Source organism: Mytilus edulis, chromosome 11 (assembly GCF_963676685.1).
Source record: "Mytilus edulis chromosome 11, xbMytEdul2.2, whole genome shotgun sequence".
Classification (NCBI taxonomy): domain Eukaryota; kingdom Metazoa; phylum Mollusca; class Bivalvia; order Mytilida; family Mytilidae; genus Mytilus; species Mytilus edulis.
Window position 1 is genome coordinate 31,392,614 of NC_092354.1, and position 20,455 is coordinate 31,413,068.

At 33.4% G+C, this 20,455-nt stretch overlaps 1 protein-coding gene across 1 annotated transcript; it reads left to right on the top strand.

Annotated features, from left to right (window-relative positions):
- Positions 1 to 16,811: 16,811 nt before the first annotated feature.
- Positions 16,812 to 19,605, top strand: LOC139494806 (uncharacterized). The gene is made up of 3 exons (XM_071282986.1): positions 16,812 to 17,658; positions 18,291 to 18,430; positions 18,856 to 19,605. The coding sequence occupies exons 1-3, from the start codon at positions 17,545 to 17,547 to the stop codon at positions 19,067 to 19,069; spliced, it is 468 nt and encodes a 155-aa protein (XP_071139087.1). The 5' UTR covers positions 16,812 to 17,544; the 3' UTR covers positions 19,070 to 19,605.
- Positions 19,606 to 20,455: the final 850 nt, after the last annotated feature.

Genomic DNA, 20,455 nt, shown 5'->3' on the forward strand with positions numbered 1-20,455 from the left:
AGTAATTGCAGTTACTGAAACGTCAAAGTCATTAAATACTTATTAAAATATCATGTATTAAGATAAAATATTAGTTAGTGCACATTAAAAATAAAAGAATAAAACGATTCATTTATTGGTGGTTTATAAACTACAGATATATCAAATTTATTACGATACTTACATGTACTTTAACCAATGAGCCTGAAATGGGAACTAGTTGGTCTTGAATCAACAAGCCAACATTCCCCAAATCTATTGGGGTTGGCGCTAAGCGTCTAAATGTTGGTCTCGTCCACTTCAAAGAGCGATACTTTCATAATCTAGGATTTGATTAAAAAATAAAAGATAAAATAAACACAAGATCAACTTTACATAGTCATTATAACTAAAAAGTGCCAAAAAAAATAGATATCAATAATTCATAGAATTTTTCTTGTTATATTTGATTTATGCATTAAAAAATTCAAAAGTAAAGTTTAAAAAAATCAAATTATATTTATTGTCAAAACGATATTTCAGGGCTGCAAGGGATGGGCAATTCTGTGTTTACGAGTTTTTGGCGACGACCAATTGTCCAATTCGAAACTAAATCATGTACGTAAATATAGCTAATTTGTTTCTGTTCAGTGCCGGTAGCCGTTTCAAAACCAGATATTTCTATAAATTGTAACTAAAATTCTTTTTTGCAATATTTACATAATTAACTTAAGAGGATTGTAGTACCTCGATTACACATTTGTACACCAGATGTGCGTTACGTGCGTACACAAGGCTCGCTATTGAAGCTCGAATAAATAAATATTAAGGTCAAATGAAGTACGTAGTAAGTTTTGAAAATAAAGTCTTTATACATCTGAAACCCCCAAGGGTGACTGGGGTATAGAAATATGGTCACTTGGTCTTCTCCCGACCAGCAGTAAAACGCTTGCCGAAGTGGGGCGTCCGTTTGGCTGTGCGGGATGTATCAAGTTCGCAGTCACGTCCGGTCAGAAGGGGGACGTTAAATCCGATGCCTCGTGTAAAAAACCCTTGCAACAACTCTTTGAGGGGTCCGTAGGTGGCCTGTTGCAAGGCAAAATTTCTGTCTCTGTCCAATATACCCTCCTTTTCCGGTGGCAGTCCAAATTTCTCCGACCATCATCCCAGATGACCTCTATTATATCAACCTACCTATTGTATTTATTGTGAACTTGTTCTCGTCCTGAATATGCATGAAATATTTGCTACTGGACGTTAAGCAACCAACAATCAATCAATCAATATACATCTGACATTTATGATAGGTTATAGATGTCTGGCGATCTATAACCTAAGTGTAATATTACTTACTGTGGCATAATCTGTGTTAATGAACTGATTTTGGTGGTTGATCCGGAAATGTTGTCCCTTGCTCATAGTTTGGAAATATTTTTCCCTTGCTGTTCAAATATACGTAGGTGTTTCCGATTTGGCCATATGCGGTCGGGCGAGGGTTTAGAGATGTTACTCGTTTTATTTACCCTGATGTCCTGAAAAAAGAATCATGAAAAAGTGATTTCTGTATGAATTTTATTACAAATCATAACTGGTAAAATGTAATAAGAGTAGTTTTGATCAAGTAATTTAAATACTGGTTGTAACCATATGTATCAAACAGTTCTGTTATGTTGTTTTTTTTTGGCAATTATCGGGTCGTAGGATGAAATATTTCAGCCTTTGAAATTGGAGAAAATCTCCCTAAGGTTCGATAGATGTACCAACACCCATAAATTGCATACCAGTTTCAAATTATTGTATATAGGCGGATTGTGGCCCCCCCCCCCCCCCCTTTCGTGGGAAAAATTTGGTTGATTATATAGGGAATCACAGAAGCATGACTGGAGTTGATCCTCCTTAGACAGTGCCCTCCTCCCCTATGAAAAGTTTTGAATCAGCCAATGTTTTATCATGTGCAGGAACTACTTAGAAAAAATATTCTTTGTCATTTGACCCATTCTTAAAGACTTAATATAATTAAATACTGCACTTTAACATTATGATTTGTACAGTTATCTTTAACGTTTTTCAATATTGATAACACGAGACGTTTTCTACCATACGAGAATAAAATTTGTAAGGGTTCCGCTGAACCAAGTGTTTCGCCTACTTTTGATGTAAATCGCAGGCTCAACAAAAATGAGGAAAAAACTCAATAAAAATATTCCTTTTGTTAAAGTCATCTGATTGTTAAAAGCTTCTGTCCAAGTTTTGTTAAAATCCAGGATAGTTTTTGAATCTTATAAATGTTTTAAAGACAACTGCAGACTGTACATGTATGTATGATTAACCGGAAGAAAATCTAAGTCCTTTAAAAAGTAAGATCCGGAAAAAATGGATTTATTTTTTTACAAAATTTACTTTAAGAAAGTTATAAGAATTTTAAAAACTTTAATCACAGAGTGAATGTAATGTTTCCCCGAAGAAAAACTAAGTCCATTTATCGAGGCCCGATCCTGAACGCGTTTTTGAATATTGTGCAACTCGGGCATTTTTCGGTAGTTGGTTTAACGGTTTTAACATAACACATAAAATAAATGTAGACAATACCTTTTCTGATTATTTTAGGAACTAAAATGATAAAATAAATCATTTTTTGATCGTAGTTGATATTTTATTTACATTTATACTGTTTTTATTGTTTACGACATAGTTTCGCGCCATTAACGGCAAGTAAACAATATCAGACGACATGCCTAGCAGAAAGAAGAACGGCCGGTTTTTGAAAAACTGTCAGGCAGAGACGTACAACAACAGATTATATTTTGATAGACCCGATTTATCCACAACTGATTTTGATACACCATCTACACTCGATTTTGATACTACTTTTACACTCGATTTTGATACTACTTTTACGCCCGATTTTGATACTACTTTTACACCAGGTTCTTTCCAACACGATCACACGTATCAATCCTCTGCATCGTTTGATGAGATCAATGAGTTCTATTTTTTCTGGAAAATTAAAGCCATTAGGTTATACCAGACATGTGATTGACATTCAAACCTTTTTTGATAATATGAGATGTTCTAGATGTGACATTACATTGAAGTTAAAAGATAGAATTGGAATTTTGCCTGCTGGTTTATGTGGTCACCTGATAGTTCGTTGTTATATCTGTAATGACTTTGTACGTGTTGCCATGGGCAAAACCCACAATTCATCCCATGGGCCAAGGATAGTTGATGAACACCAAACTTGCAACTGGTAAGTGCAAAAATAAAATCTACACACCCTGTATATTTATACTTTATATTCACATGTAGCCTGTTTACCTAGTACATGTAGTACCAATTCCCGGACTGCAAATAATTATAATGTCTTGCAAAGCTTTTTTTCTAAGACATGCAAGATGAGGCCTTTAGTTACATATTTATTAATGTACCGGACCATATGAGTATTTGGACCATACGCGTATGGTCATGACCATATGGGTATATACTCATATGGTCCGACCATACGCGTATGGTCGGGGTAATTAACACTCTGTTACATTTTACTTTTAATACCTCTAAACTCGTCAAATAATATGACCGTTCATTATAAAGACGCTATCATATAAGTAATTTTATTGATTTATATTATGATGACCAGATTAGTTAATTTTATATATAACAATTAAAAGTTTCACAATTAATTTTACTTACTTGTCAAAACAATAATAAACACATTTTATACCGATGGTCATTACCGATTTGCTAAAGTTTACGAGTGAATGGCAACTTAAAAAAATAATTCCAAAAAAATCTTAATGAACTGTTACACAAGAAGTCGCTGGAAAGAAACATAGTTTACATAGTTGTCTTGTGAATATGGTGTTTTGCAATCATGTTACGATATTTGAGATCTAGAGCTCCTTAAAAACACCGTAGAGATATACAAAGAATCATGCACAACCAAGACTTGCAAACGCCAAAAAACTATGAGACCATGTGAAAGTAAATATCATCGCAAGCCTACATGCAAGAATGTAATTAGCGATGAAAACTGTAGCATCAAAATTTTTTTTTTACGAAGTATTTGAATTAAAATAATAATACATTGTCGTGTAACCATCATTGTTTTTTTTTATAAAGTTTATGTACTTTTGAAAATTTTATCATGTAATTTAAAAAAAAATACTTGTACGTTCCAAATATTCATATGGTCCGGACCGTTAATAACCAAACGAATATTATACTCATATGGTCCGACCACACGCGTACGGTCGGACAATACGCGTATGGTCCAAATACTCATATGGTCCGGAACATTAATAGTGGATTGGGAAACAAGTTTTGCAACTTATATTAATCCCTTTCCACTTTGCGAGTGTGAGTGCTGCCTTGTAGTAGCATTAGCCTTCTCTTTTTTCGAAATCTTCAAGGTTTTTTTTAACGAGCAAGAGATATGTCTCTCTCTAAACACGGGTCAGCCATTTATCCCCTTCCGACGAACTATCATCGTTACTTTAGTTTATTGCTTATTGTTGTTTTTTTTCTGTCAGGCAAGAATGTAAGAATAACAAAATAAAATTTACAGAACCAAAATCTTACATCATCCAGTGAAAAGGTACTTTACATAGTAAAAAAAAAACTACTTGGACAAATTTAATCAAACTTGTCCACAATCATCGCATATATCATTAAGGTATCTTTTTTTTAAATGTGTCCGATGACAACCCCCCCCCCCCCCCCCCCCATTAATCAAGATGGCAGCCATGGCTAATAATAGATCATAGGGTACAATGCAGTTTTTGGCTTATTTTTCTAATAAAATTGTTCATTAGGTCAAGATCTATCTGCCCTTTAAATTTCAGACCAATCGGGCAACTTGTTGTTGGGCTGCCCCTTGATTAGTAAGTTTATGAAAATTTTGCAGCCTTTGGTTACTTTCTTTTGATGTCTCGAAATATCAATGTTATTTGTACAAGACTTAGAACATGTACATGTAGAAGCAGATAGAAAGCGAGGCTGTGGCGTACGAATAAAATTTATAATTCGAAACAAGGTACATGTATGCTGTTTCTTTATATACTGCAACTCTTATTTCTGATCTAATTGACGTATTTAGAGTAGAAACTTTCATTTCTTACTTTTAAGCGAAAGGCGGTAAATTTCCGCCAACATGTATATTTTTTTGACGACATCAATTAAACTACAGAAACCCATTGGGCCTAAAATAAAATATTGTTTGTTTCCTCAATCCCGACCGACCCTGCAAAAATGGTGCTACTCATAATATTTTATTGTCAAAACTAAGTCAAATATTATTTTATACATTTTGGATTTTCTAGGCTTGCCGTATCGTGCGATAACCATGATTATGTTCAAGCTTTTTTGAAAAAAAATATTATATCCTACCTACCTACCCACACCTGGATTGGCAGGGCCGGGATTAGGGAAACAAACAATATATTATTTTAGGCCTTGTCTACATCATAAACAAGGGGATATATACATGTACGATCACAGATGAATATACAAATACAGTCGATGCAATTTTACTACTCATATATCACAGCTGCAGTATGTCATCTTATATTAGTGTTGTTTAATTTTTTAGATTTAAAATATATATATACTAGATATAGGAAGATGTGGTGTGAGTGCCAATGAGACAACTCTTCATCCAAATAACAATTTATAAGGGTAAACCATTATAGGCAGGTACATGTATCGGTCAATGTACGGCCTTCAACACGGAGCTTTGGCTCACACTGAACAATGTAATCTATATAAAAACGAGAAACAGGTATAAATTACATAAACTCATGATAACTACTGTACATCAGATTCCTATATGTACATAAATCTATTGACACATACAAATACTGCAATTTTTTTAATGACAATTAATATTTCAGGTATGTACCACAGTGGAATAGGACCAATACAGCTTAAAAATTTATTTACATCACTAAATTTGCCAAATGTCAGTGAAAGCCTGATAAGAAGACGATGTGAAGAGGTTGGGCCTATACTTGAACATATAGCAGTCCGTAGACAATGTTTTGTTTGAGGAGGGATTGCTAACAAAAACTTGGGAGTAAATCAATGATGACTACTTTAATGACAGATTTGTGTTAGCCTGATATTTTCTAGTATTGAATATTAATCTACAAAGGATTGGACCACTCTACACATGTCATAAATATATCAATGTAAATGTGATTTGTTGTGTGAAAATTAGCACTATATTTAATGAGCATGAATTGAAGTTTAAATCATACATGTCATAATTAATGCAACATTTTTTTTTATGTCAGTCTTTAAAGAAACAAGAGGCTCTCAAGAGCCTGAATCGCTCACCTTAATTTTTTTGGTTAAATCTCTCATCAATGATTATTTTGGCTTTTCAATTTATTTAAATGTTATTTCAATCGTCCTTTTTTCTTCAAAAGCAAAAACAAATCATTTTCTCCTATGTTCTATTTTAGCCATAGGAGCTATGTTTCTTGACATACAAGGAAATATAAAATTTATACTAGATACTCTGAAACTTATTTAGCCTAAGTTTGGCTGAAATTGATACAGCAGTTTCAAAGGAAATGAGTTTTTAAAGTAAGTCAACATGATGAACAAATTGTGAAAAAAAGTCTTTAAAGGGCAATAACTCCTTAAGGGGTCAATTGACAATTTTGGTCAAATTGACTTATTTGTAGATCTTACTTTGCTTAACATTTTTGCTATTAACAGTTTATCTGTATCCATAATAATATTCAAGATAATAACCAAAAACTGCAAAAAAATTTAAAATCATCAATTCAGGGGCATTAATCCAGCAAAACCAGTTACCCGATTCGGCTGAAAATATCAGGACAGGTAGACCTTGACCTAATAAATACTTTAACTTCTCGTCTTATTTGCTTTAAATGCAGGAGTTTTTGAGATAGAAGCCAAAAACTGCATTTTAACCTGTGTTCAATTTTTAGCCATGACGGCCATGTTTTTTGACGAAATAGAAAATAAAACACAAACCTTATAGTATACACCCTACTGATCATTCAGTAGAAGTTTGGTTGAGTAGTTGTAGAGGAGAAGATTTTTTAAAGTTAGCAAATATGATGAACAAATTGTGAAAAATTGTCATTAAAGGACAATAACCCCTTAAGGGGTCAATTGACAATTTTTGTCATATAAATCTTATTTGTAGATCTTACTTTGCTGATCATTTGTGCTGTTTACAGTTATCTCTATCTATAATAATATTCAAGATAATGACCAAAAAATGCAAAATTTCCTTAAAATTACCAATTAAGTGGCAGCAACCCATCAATGGGTTGTTTGATTCATCCGGGCTGATAGATCTTCACCTAACGAACATTTTTACTCCATGTCAGATTTGCTCTAAATGCTTTCGTTTTTGAGATATAAGCCAAAAACTGCATTTGACCCCTATGTTCTATTTTTATACGACCGCAAATTTTGAAAAAAATTTCGTCGTATATTGCTATCACGTTGGTGTCGTCGTCGTCGTCGTCGTCCGAATACTTTTAGTTTTCGCAATCCAACTTTAGTAAAAGTGAATAGAAATCTATGAAATTTTACCATAAGGTTTATGACCACAAAAAGAAGGTTGGTATTGATTTTGGGAGTTTTGGTTTAAACAGTTTTGGAATTAGGGGCCAAAAAGGGCCCAAATAAGCATTTTCTTGGTTTTCGCACTATAACTTTAGTTTAAGTTAATAGAAATCTATGAAATTTTGACACAAGGTTTATGACCACAAAAGAAAGGTTGGGATTGATTTTGGGAGTTTTGGTTTAAACAGTTTAGGAATTAGGGGCCAAAAAAGGGCCCAAATAAGAATTATTCTTGGTTTTCGCACAATAACTTCAGTTAAAGTAAATAGAAATCAATTAAATTTAAACACAATGTTTATGACCACAAAAGGAAGGTTGGTATTGATTTTGGGAGTTTAGGTCCCAACAGGTTAGGAATTAGGGGCCAAAAAGGGACCCAAATAAGCATTTTTCTTGGTTTTCGCACCATAACGTTAGTATAAGTAAATAGAAATCTATGAAATTTAAACACAAGGTTTATGACCATAAAAGGAAGGTTTGTATTGATTTTGGGAGCTTTGGTCCCAACAAAATAAGGAGCTCAAAGGGTCAAAAATTAAACTTTGTTTGATTTCATCAAAATTGAATAATTGGGGTTCTTTGATATGCCGAATCTTACTGTGTATGTAGATTCTTAACTTTTGGTCCCGTTTTCAAATTGGTCAACATTAATGTCCAAAGGGTCCAAAATTAAACTTAGTTTGATTTTGACAAAAAATGAATAAATGAGTTCTTTGATATGCCAAATCTAACTGTGTATGTAGATTCTTCATTTTTGGTCCTGTTTTCAAATTGATCTACATTAAATTCCAAAGGGTCCAAAATTAAACTTAGTTTGATTTTAACAAAAATTGAAATCTTGGGGTTCTTTGATATGCTGAATCCAAACATGTACTTAGATTTTTGATTATTGGCCCAGTTTTCAAGTTGGTCCAAATCAGGATCTAAAATTATTATATTAAGTATTGTGCAATAGCAAGTCTTTTCAATTGCACAGTATTGCGCAATGGCAAGAAATATCTAATTGCACAATATTGTGAAATAGCAATTTTTTTTTTAATTAGAGTTATTTTTCTTTGTCCAGAATAGTAAGCAAGAAATATCTTATTGCACAATATTGTGCAATAGCAAGATTTTTTTTTAATTGGAGTTATCTTTCTTTGTCCAGAATTAACTTAAATCTTTGTTGTATACAATATACAATGTATATTCACTTTTTACCACCAACTGATAAATTAAAATAATCTTTACCATTCAGTGATAACAAGCAGTTTTTTTTACATCTTAATATTTTATGATGTATTTAAATGAGTAGTTATTGTTGCAAACTCCATTAGAAATTTTAATTGAGATTAGTTTTGGAATAAGGGAAAGGGGGATGTGATTAAAAAAATTGGGTTCAATTTTTCTCATTTGAAATTTCATCAATAAAAAGAAAATTTCTTCAAACATTTTTTTGAGAGGACTAATATTCAACAGCATAGTGAATTGCTCTAAGAGAAAACAAAAATTTTAAGTTCATTAGAACACATTCATTCTGTGTCAGAAACCTATGCTGTGTCAACTATTTAATCACAATCCAAATTTAGAGCTGAATCCAGCTTGAATGTTGTGTCCATACTGGCCCCAACGGTTCAGAGTTCAACCTTTGCGGTCGTATAAAGCTACGCCCTGCGGAGCATCTGGTTAGCAATGGCGACCATGTTTGTTGATAGATCAAAACTTCGGATACAATTTATAAACTAGATACCCTAAGGAACATTCAGTTAAAGTTTGGAAGTATTTGGCCTAGTAGTTTCAGGAGAAGATTCTTGAAATAGTTCACGACGACGGACGCCAAGTGATGGCATAAGCTCACATGGCTATGCCAGGTGAGCTCAAAAAGGACTTCATTCATATGATAAACAAGAGGCTCGCTAGATCTGACTTTGTTCACATGTAATTTGTCTATTATTTGAGTTTAACTTTCAAAAACCCTGCTATGAAACAATGAACAACAAACTAAGTCCTTTTTAGTACAAGGTTTGTGTTTTATTTTCTGTTTTGTAAAACAAACATGGCTGCCATTGCTATAAATAAATCATAGGGTTGAAATGCAGTTTTTGGCTTATATATAACTCTGAATCTAAAGCAACTAGTATAAATTTGATATGGGGTCAAGATCTATATTCCCTTGAATTTTCAGAGGAATGAGACATTGTCAGACCTGTTGTAGGGTTGCTGTCCGTATGTAGTGCTTTTATCTTTTAACTCTCCAATAATTTTTTTCATTTCAGGTACTTTACAAGCAGATAATGATGGCAGTGATGCAATTCATGCCATTGCTAGTGGGTCAGTAACTGCAACAGCCAGTAGTGGAATAGCTTCAACATATAACACTAATCCTGTGTGTGACCCTATTAATGTAACTGGAATAACAGCATCAGCAAACGGAGCTTATCAGAGAAGGGGCTCAGGAAGGTGTTACAATAGTTTGTCTGGTAACTATATCTTTATAATTTACCTATCTTAAGATGGAAGTATTATGATCAGTTTACATGTCATACTTTTAAACTAAAAAAAAAATAATTTAATCTTAAAAATAAGAAATAATAGGTTGACAATAATATTCATGTATATACCTGAACTAAAAGAAGATATAGGGGTCTCTGACATTCTAGCCAATGAAGCCTCTTTAATTCAATTCAATAAACACATGCACCCGGTCAAAATCAGCCACCAAATTGGTGATTTATATGTATAAAAATTATGAAAATAATGAAAATAAAGTAGAAAAAGATTTATTGAGAAAAACAAAAAATGGTGTCATTGGATATGTCAAAACTTGGACATAAGTCCTCAGCAGAGGTAAATGGTAGATGGAAAAACTTTACACATATTTTATTGTCCAAAAACATTGACAATAGGATTAGACACAAGTTTTGCTACTTAGAACGTCTTCTCCATTACATACAAATAATAAATCACCGAACAAAAATGAAATTTTAAAGCAAGACTATCATTAGAATCTGAGATGTTCCTTACTGTTTAGAATAAAACGATTGACGTGAGGGCAATACTCTGAGTAACCATATGTCTACAGATTACTTGAAAGCAAGCGTATCCCAGAAACAATTGACAATTATACGATATTTTTGCGTTATAAATGATAAAAGAGGAAGTTTATGATATAATCAGGCATTGGTTTAAGAATTGGACAAATATAATTCTTGTCATTCACTCGCTTCATTTAACTTTAAACATTTTGTTAATATCTTTTGAAAATTAAAGCCTGTTTTGAATATAGCTAAGTAAGTAGCTCATGTCAAGGTATTACAAGTGCTTTCTTTTGAATTATTAATTTATAATGATACGGAGTGTGTGACGCAATAAAATTAATGGTACCAATTTTCTTGCACCAGATGCGCATTTCGACAAAACATGTCTCTTCATTGATGCTCGCGGCCAAAATATTTGAAATCCAAAGTTTCTATAAAAGATGAAGAGCTATAATCCAAAAGGTGCAAAAAGTATAGCCAAATCAGAGGAATCAAAGCTTTGCATGAGGGAGATACATTCCTTAATTTATAATAATTTATAATATTTTGCAACAGCAAATTTTAATACCACATAAAATCCATATTGTCATGCCAGTATTGAAGTACTGGCATCGTTGTCATTCCCGAGTATGAATCTTACACAATCACTGACTCTAACAACCCAACGTTCACTTAATTCGAGTAACTCGTCTCTATAAAGACATCATTAAAGTAAGATTCAAAGGGTTTACTCCTTTTAAGGGAAAGTGTATCGTACAAACTTTTAAACGTTGCTAGATTGTCTATTTGCATTAAAAGGCTTTAACGTCTGCTGGATAAATTGATGTCATCTGCCTTGCCATCATATGTTCGTAGCCACTGTTGCCATCTCGCTGCAAAAACTTGATAATGCATTGCCCAAATCTTTTTCTTTATCAGTAACAATTATAACCGTGTCTCTCTTCATGTTAAGTACAAGTTAAATCGTTCCCTTCAAAATCTGACAATGTTCATCACCACATTTTCTATCATGTATATAAATATGCTGCTGGTACAGTTACTTCGGCCTTGATACAACACATATTTAAGGACCAAAACGGACAGGTAAAAAGTATCCAATATTAAAAGTAGTGTTATATAATAACAATGCAGGTTTTCCGACTTCACGAATAACACCTTGTTGACTTCGGTTAAGATGCCTGGATGTGCTATCAAACAAACAAAAATCTGGAAATATGGTAATGTCGTGGACAGCACATTCTTAATGATAGGCAAGGTCCAACGGACTATACATCTGGTCATGTGTCGGACGCTTCTATCTGCGCAACAGACGCTGTTGGTCTCTTTCTCTGTGTTCCAATGATTTATGACTAATTAGTACACATTCGACCGGTTATAAGATAATGGGTATTTTCATTTCTGCTATCTGAAAATATGCGAAGTTTTATGCCACCACCAGAACCAGTCCAGTTTTTCAATTACACTCCTCCATCTGATATTTCCTCATACTTACCTACCAAGGACACTGGTCATCACCATCCATCCAAGCTTCACCACCCTTGCCAACAGAAAAAAACATTGTTCAGGAAATAATACAGGAGAACCAGGCTGCACTTGGAGATGACCTCCAGTTAACCAACACCATTGATTTTTTTTTTGATTTGCCAGAATCTCCATTGGTATCAAAACCAGAACTGGCCTTTCCAGTGAGGAACATCATAATGAGAGACTGAGAAATCGAGGAAGAGGACAATTTGTTGCCCCAGCTGTTAGGTGTCACCCTCAACAAACCATCCAGCCACGGAATGGAATGGTGTTCCTTTAAGCCAGGGTTCAGTACCTAATTCATCATCATCTTCATCTGATTGTTCTGCTCTGGGAGATGTTAAACAGTCAATATCTACTTTGCTAGAGAACACTGCTGCAGAGCACTCGAGGACAAGAGATAGTATTGGCCAGTTACACACGGTAATTAAAAGACTGGTATCGCAAGTACAGGGTTTAAGATCTGTGGTGAGGGAACAAGGAGACGAATTCCGGAGATTGAAGAATGATCGACCTAACAGAACTACAACAGTAAACAGATCGAGAATACAGCAAAGGCGCCGGACGCCGTCGCCCAGCAGACAAAGATTGGGTCATCCGCTTTAACTTGCAAAGAGAAGAAGATAAACTTTATATGTATGTAGTATTAAAATTTTTGGGTAAATATTTAGGGTAAAATGTGGATTATTATCATGAAATTATTTTGTAATTATATAAGGGAGAGTAAAGCATTTTTTTAAATGTTATCCAATTAAATAATGATTTTATTCAATAGATTTTAAGTATTGTAATTTTTTCAGAAATCAAGTTCATAATTGCATAATTCAAATTGTTTCACTTAAATTAAACATACCAATCATTTTCTGTTTAATTCATCAGATCAGTAGCATTTCATGTCATTCAAGTGAAAAATTATAAATATTTAGGGTAAAATGTGGAATAATATCATGAAATTAATTTGACATTATAGAAGGGAGAGTATTAAAAAAGTATTTGTTTTAAATGTTTTCATTCAAGAGATTTTAAGTATTGGAAATTTTTCAGAAATCAAGTTCATAATTGCATAATTCAAACTGTTTCACTTAATTTAAATATACCTTTCTGTTCAATCATTTTCTTTTAAATTCATCAGATCAATAGCATTTCATGTCAATCAACTGAAAAATTATAATTTTAAATTTGCAGAACGATGGCATGCACACTATCTCTAATGTCCTTAACAACATACTAGACTTTATAAGTCGCAAGACGGACACCATTAAAGTTCGAAACTGTGAAAAAAAACAATACCAACTATTTGAAGAGACATGGCCAAATGTGAAGAAAAAGGCACCAGATGCACCTTGTGTCAATCCACCAAAGCAGCGCAAGAAAAATCGACCGTCAAAAACTAATTCTACTCTCACTATTGTTGAAGAATCAACTACAATACCAGAGGCACCATGGTCACTGTCCAAAGTTAAAATGAATATTGCAGACAAAAGTGCTAGTTCAATAGAATACCCACAACGGGTTTCACTACACCCCAGCTGATCACTTCACCCGACAATGGACTCTGAGAATCTGGAAAGCAACAAGTAATTTATTTCTTAAATTGTAATTTTTTAGAGGCAAATCACTTGTTGGATATTTTCAGGGTTTTTAAATTTTTGAAGCAAATTCACCACCCTTTATAATAATATTTAATATTTTTATTTCTTTTTTTTTTTAAATCATAATTGTTTTTCGTTCATATATTTGTATATTAATTAGGCCGTTAGTTTTCTAGTTTGAATTGATTAGCATTTGTCATTTCGGGTCCTTTTATAAGCGGTACGGGTTTTGCGCAGTGTTAAAGGTCGTACGCTGACCTATAGTTGCCAATTTCTGTCATTTGGTCTCTAGTGAACAGTTGTTTTTGGCAATTGTACCATATCTTTTTTATACAAAGGATTTCTCAGTGAAATTAAATCTTGAATAAGTTTTAGTTTTTGCTGTTTTTTTGGGGGTTGGGGATGATTGATATTAGTCCTGCATATAGTTTATACAAGAAGATTGAAAATGGAGATTATGTCAAAAGCTTAGATTTCGGGTTTTTCCTGTAAAAATATGAATTTTCCCATTCATCTTCTTGTCTGTCAAATTTGTGTATCTGCAACTCCTAAATGATTGAAACAGTTCATAACATGTTTCCATTGTGCACCTTTTTTTTTTCGGAATGACATAGTGTTACATTGACTTTACCATATCGACATGGGGGAAGGGGTAAAGTGTTTTATATGTTTGTTAAATGCTATTATTACGCTTTTGAATTCGTTGACACTGATATTAAGCTTACAAAAAACTGATACCTTGTACAACATACCAGTCTAGAACTGTCTGATGTTTTATCTGAAATTTGTACAAATTATCTTTGATGTGTAATTTTGAGTCGGTTTACAATAATTAAATAAACATCTTTATAACATGAATTTTTCTTCTTTCCTTTGATGTTTTATGGAATGAAACAGAGACAAGCATGTAACATAATGTAGCTCTAAATTGATGCAACAGAATGATATTGCAGGGTTGTTCACATATAACTTGATGTTGTTATAACTCTATGAGAAAACAACCACGATACACAAAACTACACAAAAACCAATAATAAATGGAATGCACCTTTTCAGGAAGAGATTGCGCCTTAAAATATGTGATAAGTACATATAGTTTAATAGTTGATTTTCCTAACTATGTTGTATACCTCCTTCAGTGTCGATGTGGCATACAGTATGTTGGCGAGACAGATCATTCAACAAACGCATGAATGGTCATCGACGTGACTAATCATGCAAGCCCGACCTACCAGTAAGTCGTCATTTGAGATCACCTGGGCACACACAAGCTGATCTCAAAAACCTTACCATCACAATCATAGACCACAACGAGGGTTGGTCGAAGGTCGAAAGAGTCGCTCGGGGAAAGATTTTGGATAAGAAAGTTACGGACAGTTTCCCCTATGGGCATAAATGAAAAAAAAAAAATAGAACGAGTCCCTCATTTTCCTGTCACCACCTGTTTCCAACAACACCGGCTTTAGTACTTGCTTTGCAGTTCGAAATAATTTTTAAAAATAACAGCTTAAATTACAGGTTTTCATTGATTCGGGATGGATGTTTAAGTACGTAGCCACGTTCAATTATTTTACCTCATTATATAAAACTTATTTTTAATCATAATTAGACTGCTATTCGTTTGGGAGGCTTAAGTATGTAGTTTCTGTTGTTATTGCCCTACCGTTGTCAAATTTATACCATCCTGGATCGGTTAGGACATTTTTGATTTTTGTTTGTTTGAGGACTGCCCTCAATGCAGTTATAACATCTAATCTGTCATAACCTTTGTTTTAATTTTTACAGATCATTATAAAGCCTTAATGGTGCCTCCAGACATGGTTATATTTGTTTACGGACCAGCCCTGATGTTCTTGGCCGGATATCCAAAAATGCATGTGGAATACACTTACTTCAAAAACAGGATAAGTCGACTGCAATCTTAATTGACTGAAAAGAAATGTTAGAAAAGTGGAGGAAAATCGGAAGAACGTAATTTATTTCTGGAATATTTTGGACTACAAAATTAGTACAATCTTAAAAAAATGGAAAAACAAAAACATACGCTTGCAAAATGCAATCCATGCAGACCAATCCACATTGATATGTCTTCTTTGCATAAATCTCAATAGACAAAGACTCCCGTCAAATTTTGGAAACTTGCCAGACAGCTACATATCTTTTTATTCATACTGTGTCGTCAACATCATTGACCCAAGAGAAAGGAGTTAAAATTGTTAAGTCTTTCATCAACATCGTCCAACCAATAATAGAAGCAAAGTCAATATTAAATTCAACTGTAAATTAGCTGACTCACTATGTCCTACAGCAATTACCGCAGCAGAAGATCGCAAGGAAATTAAGAAAGCCGTCACCGTTAGTAAAAAGAAATCTAAGGAAGTAATGAAGGATTATGGCAATGATGTCACCAACTTTCTTTCATCTGGAAAATCATTCAACCGATACCATCATACCTATTTATGGAAACAGTTTTACGATCGCACGATTACGACATCGTTTAATTTCCGGCGCCATTTGTAAACAACAACAGTCGTCTGCTGTAACGTAACGTTTGGTAGCAGTGATGACAAGAATACATAAGCATGGCTTCAAATCTAAAAGATATCTGAAGGTGTCGGATAGTCAACATGCCCGATGGACCAAACCATCGACTTACTCTAATGATCACAACTATTTTTCGAGTAAGTTATCCATTTGATTCCCGAAAAATACATGACAACATCAACACAACTACTGAACTAGTCTACAATATATATAATATTACTATAAATAAATTATATACGTAAAAATATGTTGACCATAAAGATAATCTTTATATAGTATTAGTCCGAGATTGTTCTTACATCCAACGACTGTTTCGCCAGAAAAGCTTGGACTGAGGGACCCTCGTTGGCACAGCCACAGGTCAGCCAGCTTGTGCAAGTTGCGGCAAAAAGCCGTTGGGCGTCAGAGCAATCTTGGACTTATGAGTTTTAACACCAGTAAATGAGTAAGGTTAACATTTGATTTCAAGAATAAAGGTCCTAGACTAGTCATATATTATATATTAATAATATCAGTTATAAAATCCAGATTACATAAGATATCTTGAAGTTAGAATAAATATTAAAACGGCTTGCCATAATAAATACATAAACAGTTTGATTTAAGAACTTGTTTTTAATTCCTATGTCATTGTTCCATGATTGGTCCAGAGACGGGAAAAATTATAAACTATTCCGTAAGATCAAAAGAGTGCAGAGTTTGCAGTAGAGCAGAATCCAGAAATGAAAGTCCAAGAAAGCATGCATGCTACCGTAACTGGGAAGGTAGTTCAAAGGGGATGGAGGCTGATATGGTGATAGAAATGGTTAAAGATGTACAGAGTAAAGGCTGTACAGTAGCTGCATTAGTTGGAGATGAGGATTCAACAACAATAGGACGAGTACGGGCAAACATCAGTAATAGCATTGAAAAGATATCTGATACAAAATCACTTAAAGAAGATTCTTGGAAACAGTCTTTACTCTCTCAATAAAAATCATCCTGTTTTAACAGTTAAAATAATCAAATATTTACAAAGTTGCTTTAACTATATAATAGCCCAAGGTGAAGGTAATCCAGAACAAATAGCAAAAGATCTCAATGCACTTTCGAAACATCCTTTTGGCGATCATCAATGCTGCTCAAGTCGATGGTGTAAATTTCTCAGCAATCCAAAGTCTGTTTTCAAATAATTTCCTCAAGGAAAACCTCTGTCAGGTTCAGGTCTACAAAAGTCTCTGGAAAGTGTTTTTGAAGGATATGCTAAGAACAGCCTTAAATTGTCAACTGTCGGTAGTACTCAAGCTAATGAGAGCTTCAACAGAATGGTTTCTGCTAAAGCACCAAAGCATGTTCATTACAGTTCTTCTGGAAATTTGAATGACAGAGTTGCAGAAAGTGTTGCCCAGAAGAACACAGGTCACAGATACCTAGTTAATGTAAGTTTTACTACATTGAATTCATTATTATTTGTGGGATACTAATTTTCGTGGGTTTCGAGGGTACATGTGAACCATTTAAATTTTTCATGAATAACATATTCGTAATAGGCTATGTATAGAGATTGGAAAAAACTATGAAATCAAATATCCACAAATTTGCAAGTTTTCAGCAAACCACATAAATTGATATCCACGAAAATAAATGAATCCACAGTATAATTGTTAGAGCCCCTACTTGAAAAGGGGGCAGTATATAGTGTTTGTGGTGTACTTGTGGCCACCCATTTGTCTGAAGACGGCAGATTTGCATATTTCCCAACCTTTTTTATTACAACAACTTTTTAAGAGTTATGGGACTTTGACTGTGGCTCATCAAATTCAAATAAACATCCAAGGCAAATATCTTTGTATGTAGAAGCAGCATAAATTGTAAAGATTAGAACGTATCTGAAAACTTCACATAATGTTGACATAACACCTCTGTCTTGTTTTTGTAGGTCAGCATTCAAAAGAATAATTGCTCTTGTAGTTTCGATCTGTTTGCTTAATAGCACTTATTATTTTGTTTTTTGTAAGAAAAAATAGTTAATATAAATATGAAGTCTTATTTGTTATTTTTAATTTTTCAGGTTAATAAGAAGCTGGGGCTTTCACCAGGTTACCATACTCAGCGCCTTGCCAGATTAAGAGATTATCAGCGATCAAAGCAGAGGGCATTGGCAACTACAAGAGCATTTAAAAGAAAACGACTGAAAAAGAAAGCTAAGATGTAATTAATGCATATTTTATTTCAAAATCTATCCCATTTATTTACCTGTGTATAAGAAAAATTAAAATGTCCATTGAAAAATCATATTTTTCATTGTGGGATAACCTTACAAAACCACATCTATTGAATAACCTTATTTTTCAAAGAGGAATAACCCTTGAAAAGTACAACTTCTATCAATTAACCTCCAAAAGCCTCTTGTAACTCATAGATTAATACTGAAACACCATATATATTTGCTGTTTCGTTTCAATTAAATCAGTAAAAAGCTTTTATTGAAATTAGATTTGATATTTTCATAACTTAAATGGTAGTTTTCAAGACAAATAATATTGAATATTTAAAGCATAAAGACCCAAATGGTAAAAAAAAAAGATTTGGTAACTATTTTTCTTGATAATTGAAATAAATCTTATTTCATTTAGGCACCAAAAGCTTGCATCTGCAGAAGTCAGAGAAGGTGTCTCCTATCAAACAGGATGTTCTCTTGATGCAGCAATATCGGATGATATTCAGTCTATTCCTGCACCAGTTATTCCTCCAGAATATCTTCCTTTGGAACCAAAGACCTTGAATGACAGTTGCATGACATACTTTGATGTTGAAACAACAGGTCTTGGTAAGGATTACTCATTATGATGAAAGGCTTTAAGTATCTAAGAATTCAATACCTCTTTTTGTAGATTTGCTGGGGTGTAAAAGAATTGTCTGAAGTATAAAAAAGAAGATGTGGTATGATTGCCAATGAGACAACTATCCACAAAAGACCAAAATGACACAAACATTAACAACTATAGATCACCGTACGGCCTTCAACAATGAGCAAAGCCCATTATTGTTAACCAATCAAAATAATGTGTTACAATGAAACATACATGTAATGTTATTATATATATTTATATATGAGTAGATGTGGTTTGAATGCCAATGTGACACCTCTCCATCTAAGTCTGCAACATGGAGCATTTGGTCGTACCGGACAACAAGCTATAAAGGACCAAAAATAAAGGCAACAGTAGTATACCGCTGTTCAAAACTCATAAATCCATGGACAAAAAACAAAATCGGGGTAACAAACCAAAACCGAGCGAAACGCATTTAATATAAGAGGAGAACAACGACACAACACCGAAACGCAACACACACAGAAACTGACCAATCATCAGACAAAACACCACGAGAATAACAAAAATTTAGTCAAGACATTGTTCTGAAAGGCAAATAATTATGAATTTGATGTCCAGAGTCAAAACTTGCAAATCATAGAGATTTATCTTTAAATCAGAGCATTCAAGTATGAGGTAATTGTTATATAGGTTTCAAACTGGTTACAGGCTCACATTCCCTGTCTTTATTAGACTCATCAGTTACATATATCAAACACAAACATGGAATATGAGCCTATATTCCCAGTTAATATCCTGAAAACACATACCTGTAATGTTAATTATCTAATAACCTATACATTAATCCATTAGAATAATTGATTACCATACATTTGTTGAAAAATTCCTTTAAAGAAATCAAAATAATAAGATTGGCATCTAATACCATACAAAATAAACTTTTATACTTTTATATTTATTGAAGATAGCATCATGAAAATAGAAGCATCGACACATAAGTCAAGTTTAGACACAACTTGCTCAAGTTTTCTATATAACAACTGATTGTTATATAGAAAACTTGAGCAATATCAATCTACATGAACCCATTGAATTAAAAAGGGTTTATTTTTAAAAATCAAACATATTCTCTTTTTATACATACTTGCTTGTAATAAAAAAATCCAGAATGGACTGAGTATAAAAATGACATATTAAGTTAATTAAATTAAATTTGTTTTATGTGTACAATATTAAAAACTATCCTAAACAGAATGGTTGATAAATAAGAAGAAAAACAAGTGAATCTGTGAGCTACTGCTCACTAATGATACTAAAACAATAGGGTAAACAGGAAGTTGTTCAGTGATGAATCGGAACAGGTATCACACAGTAAATATAAACATTGATATCAAATTGC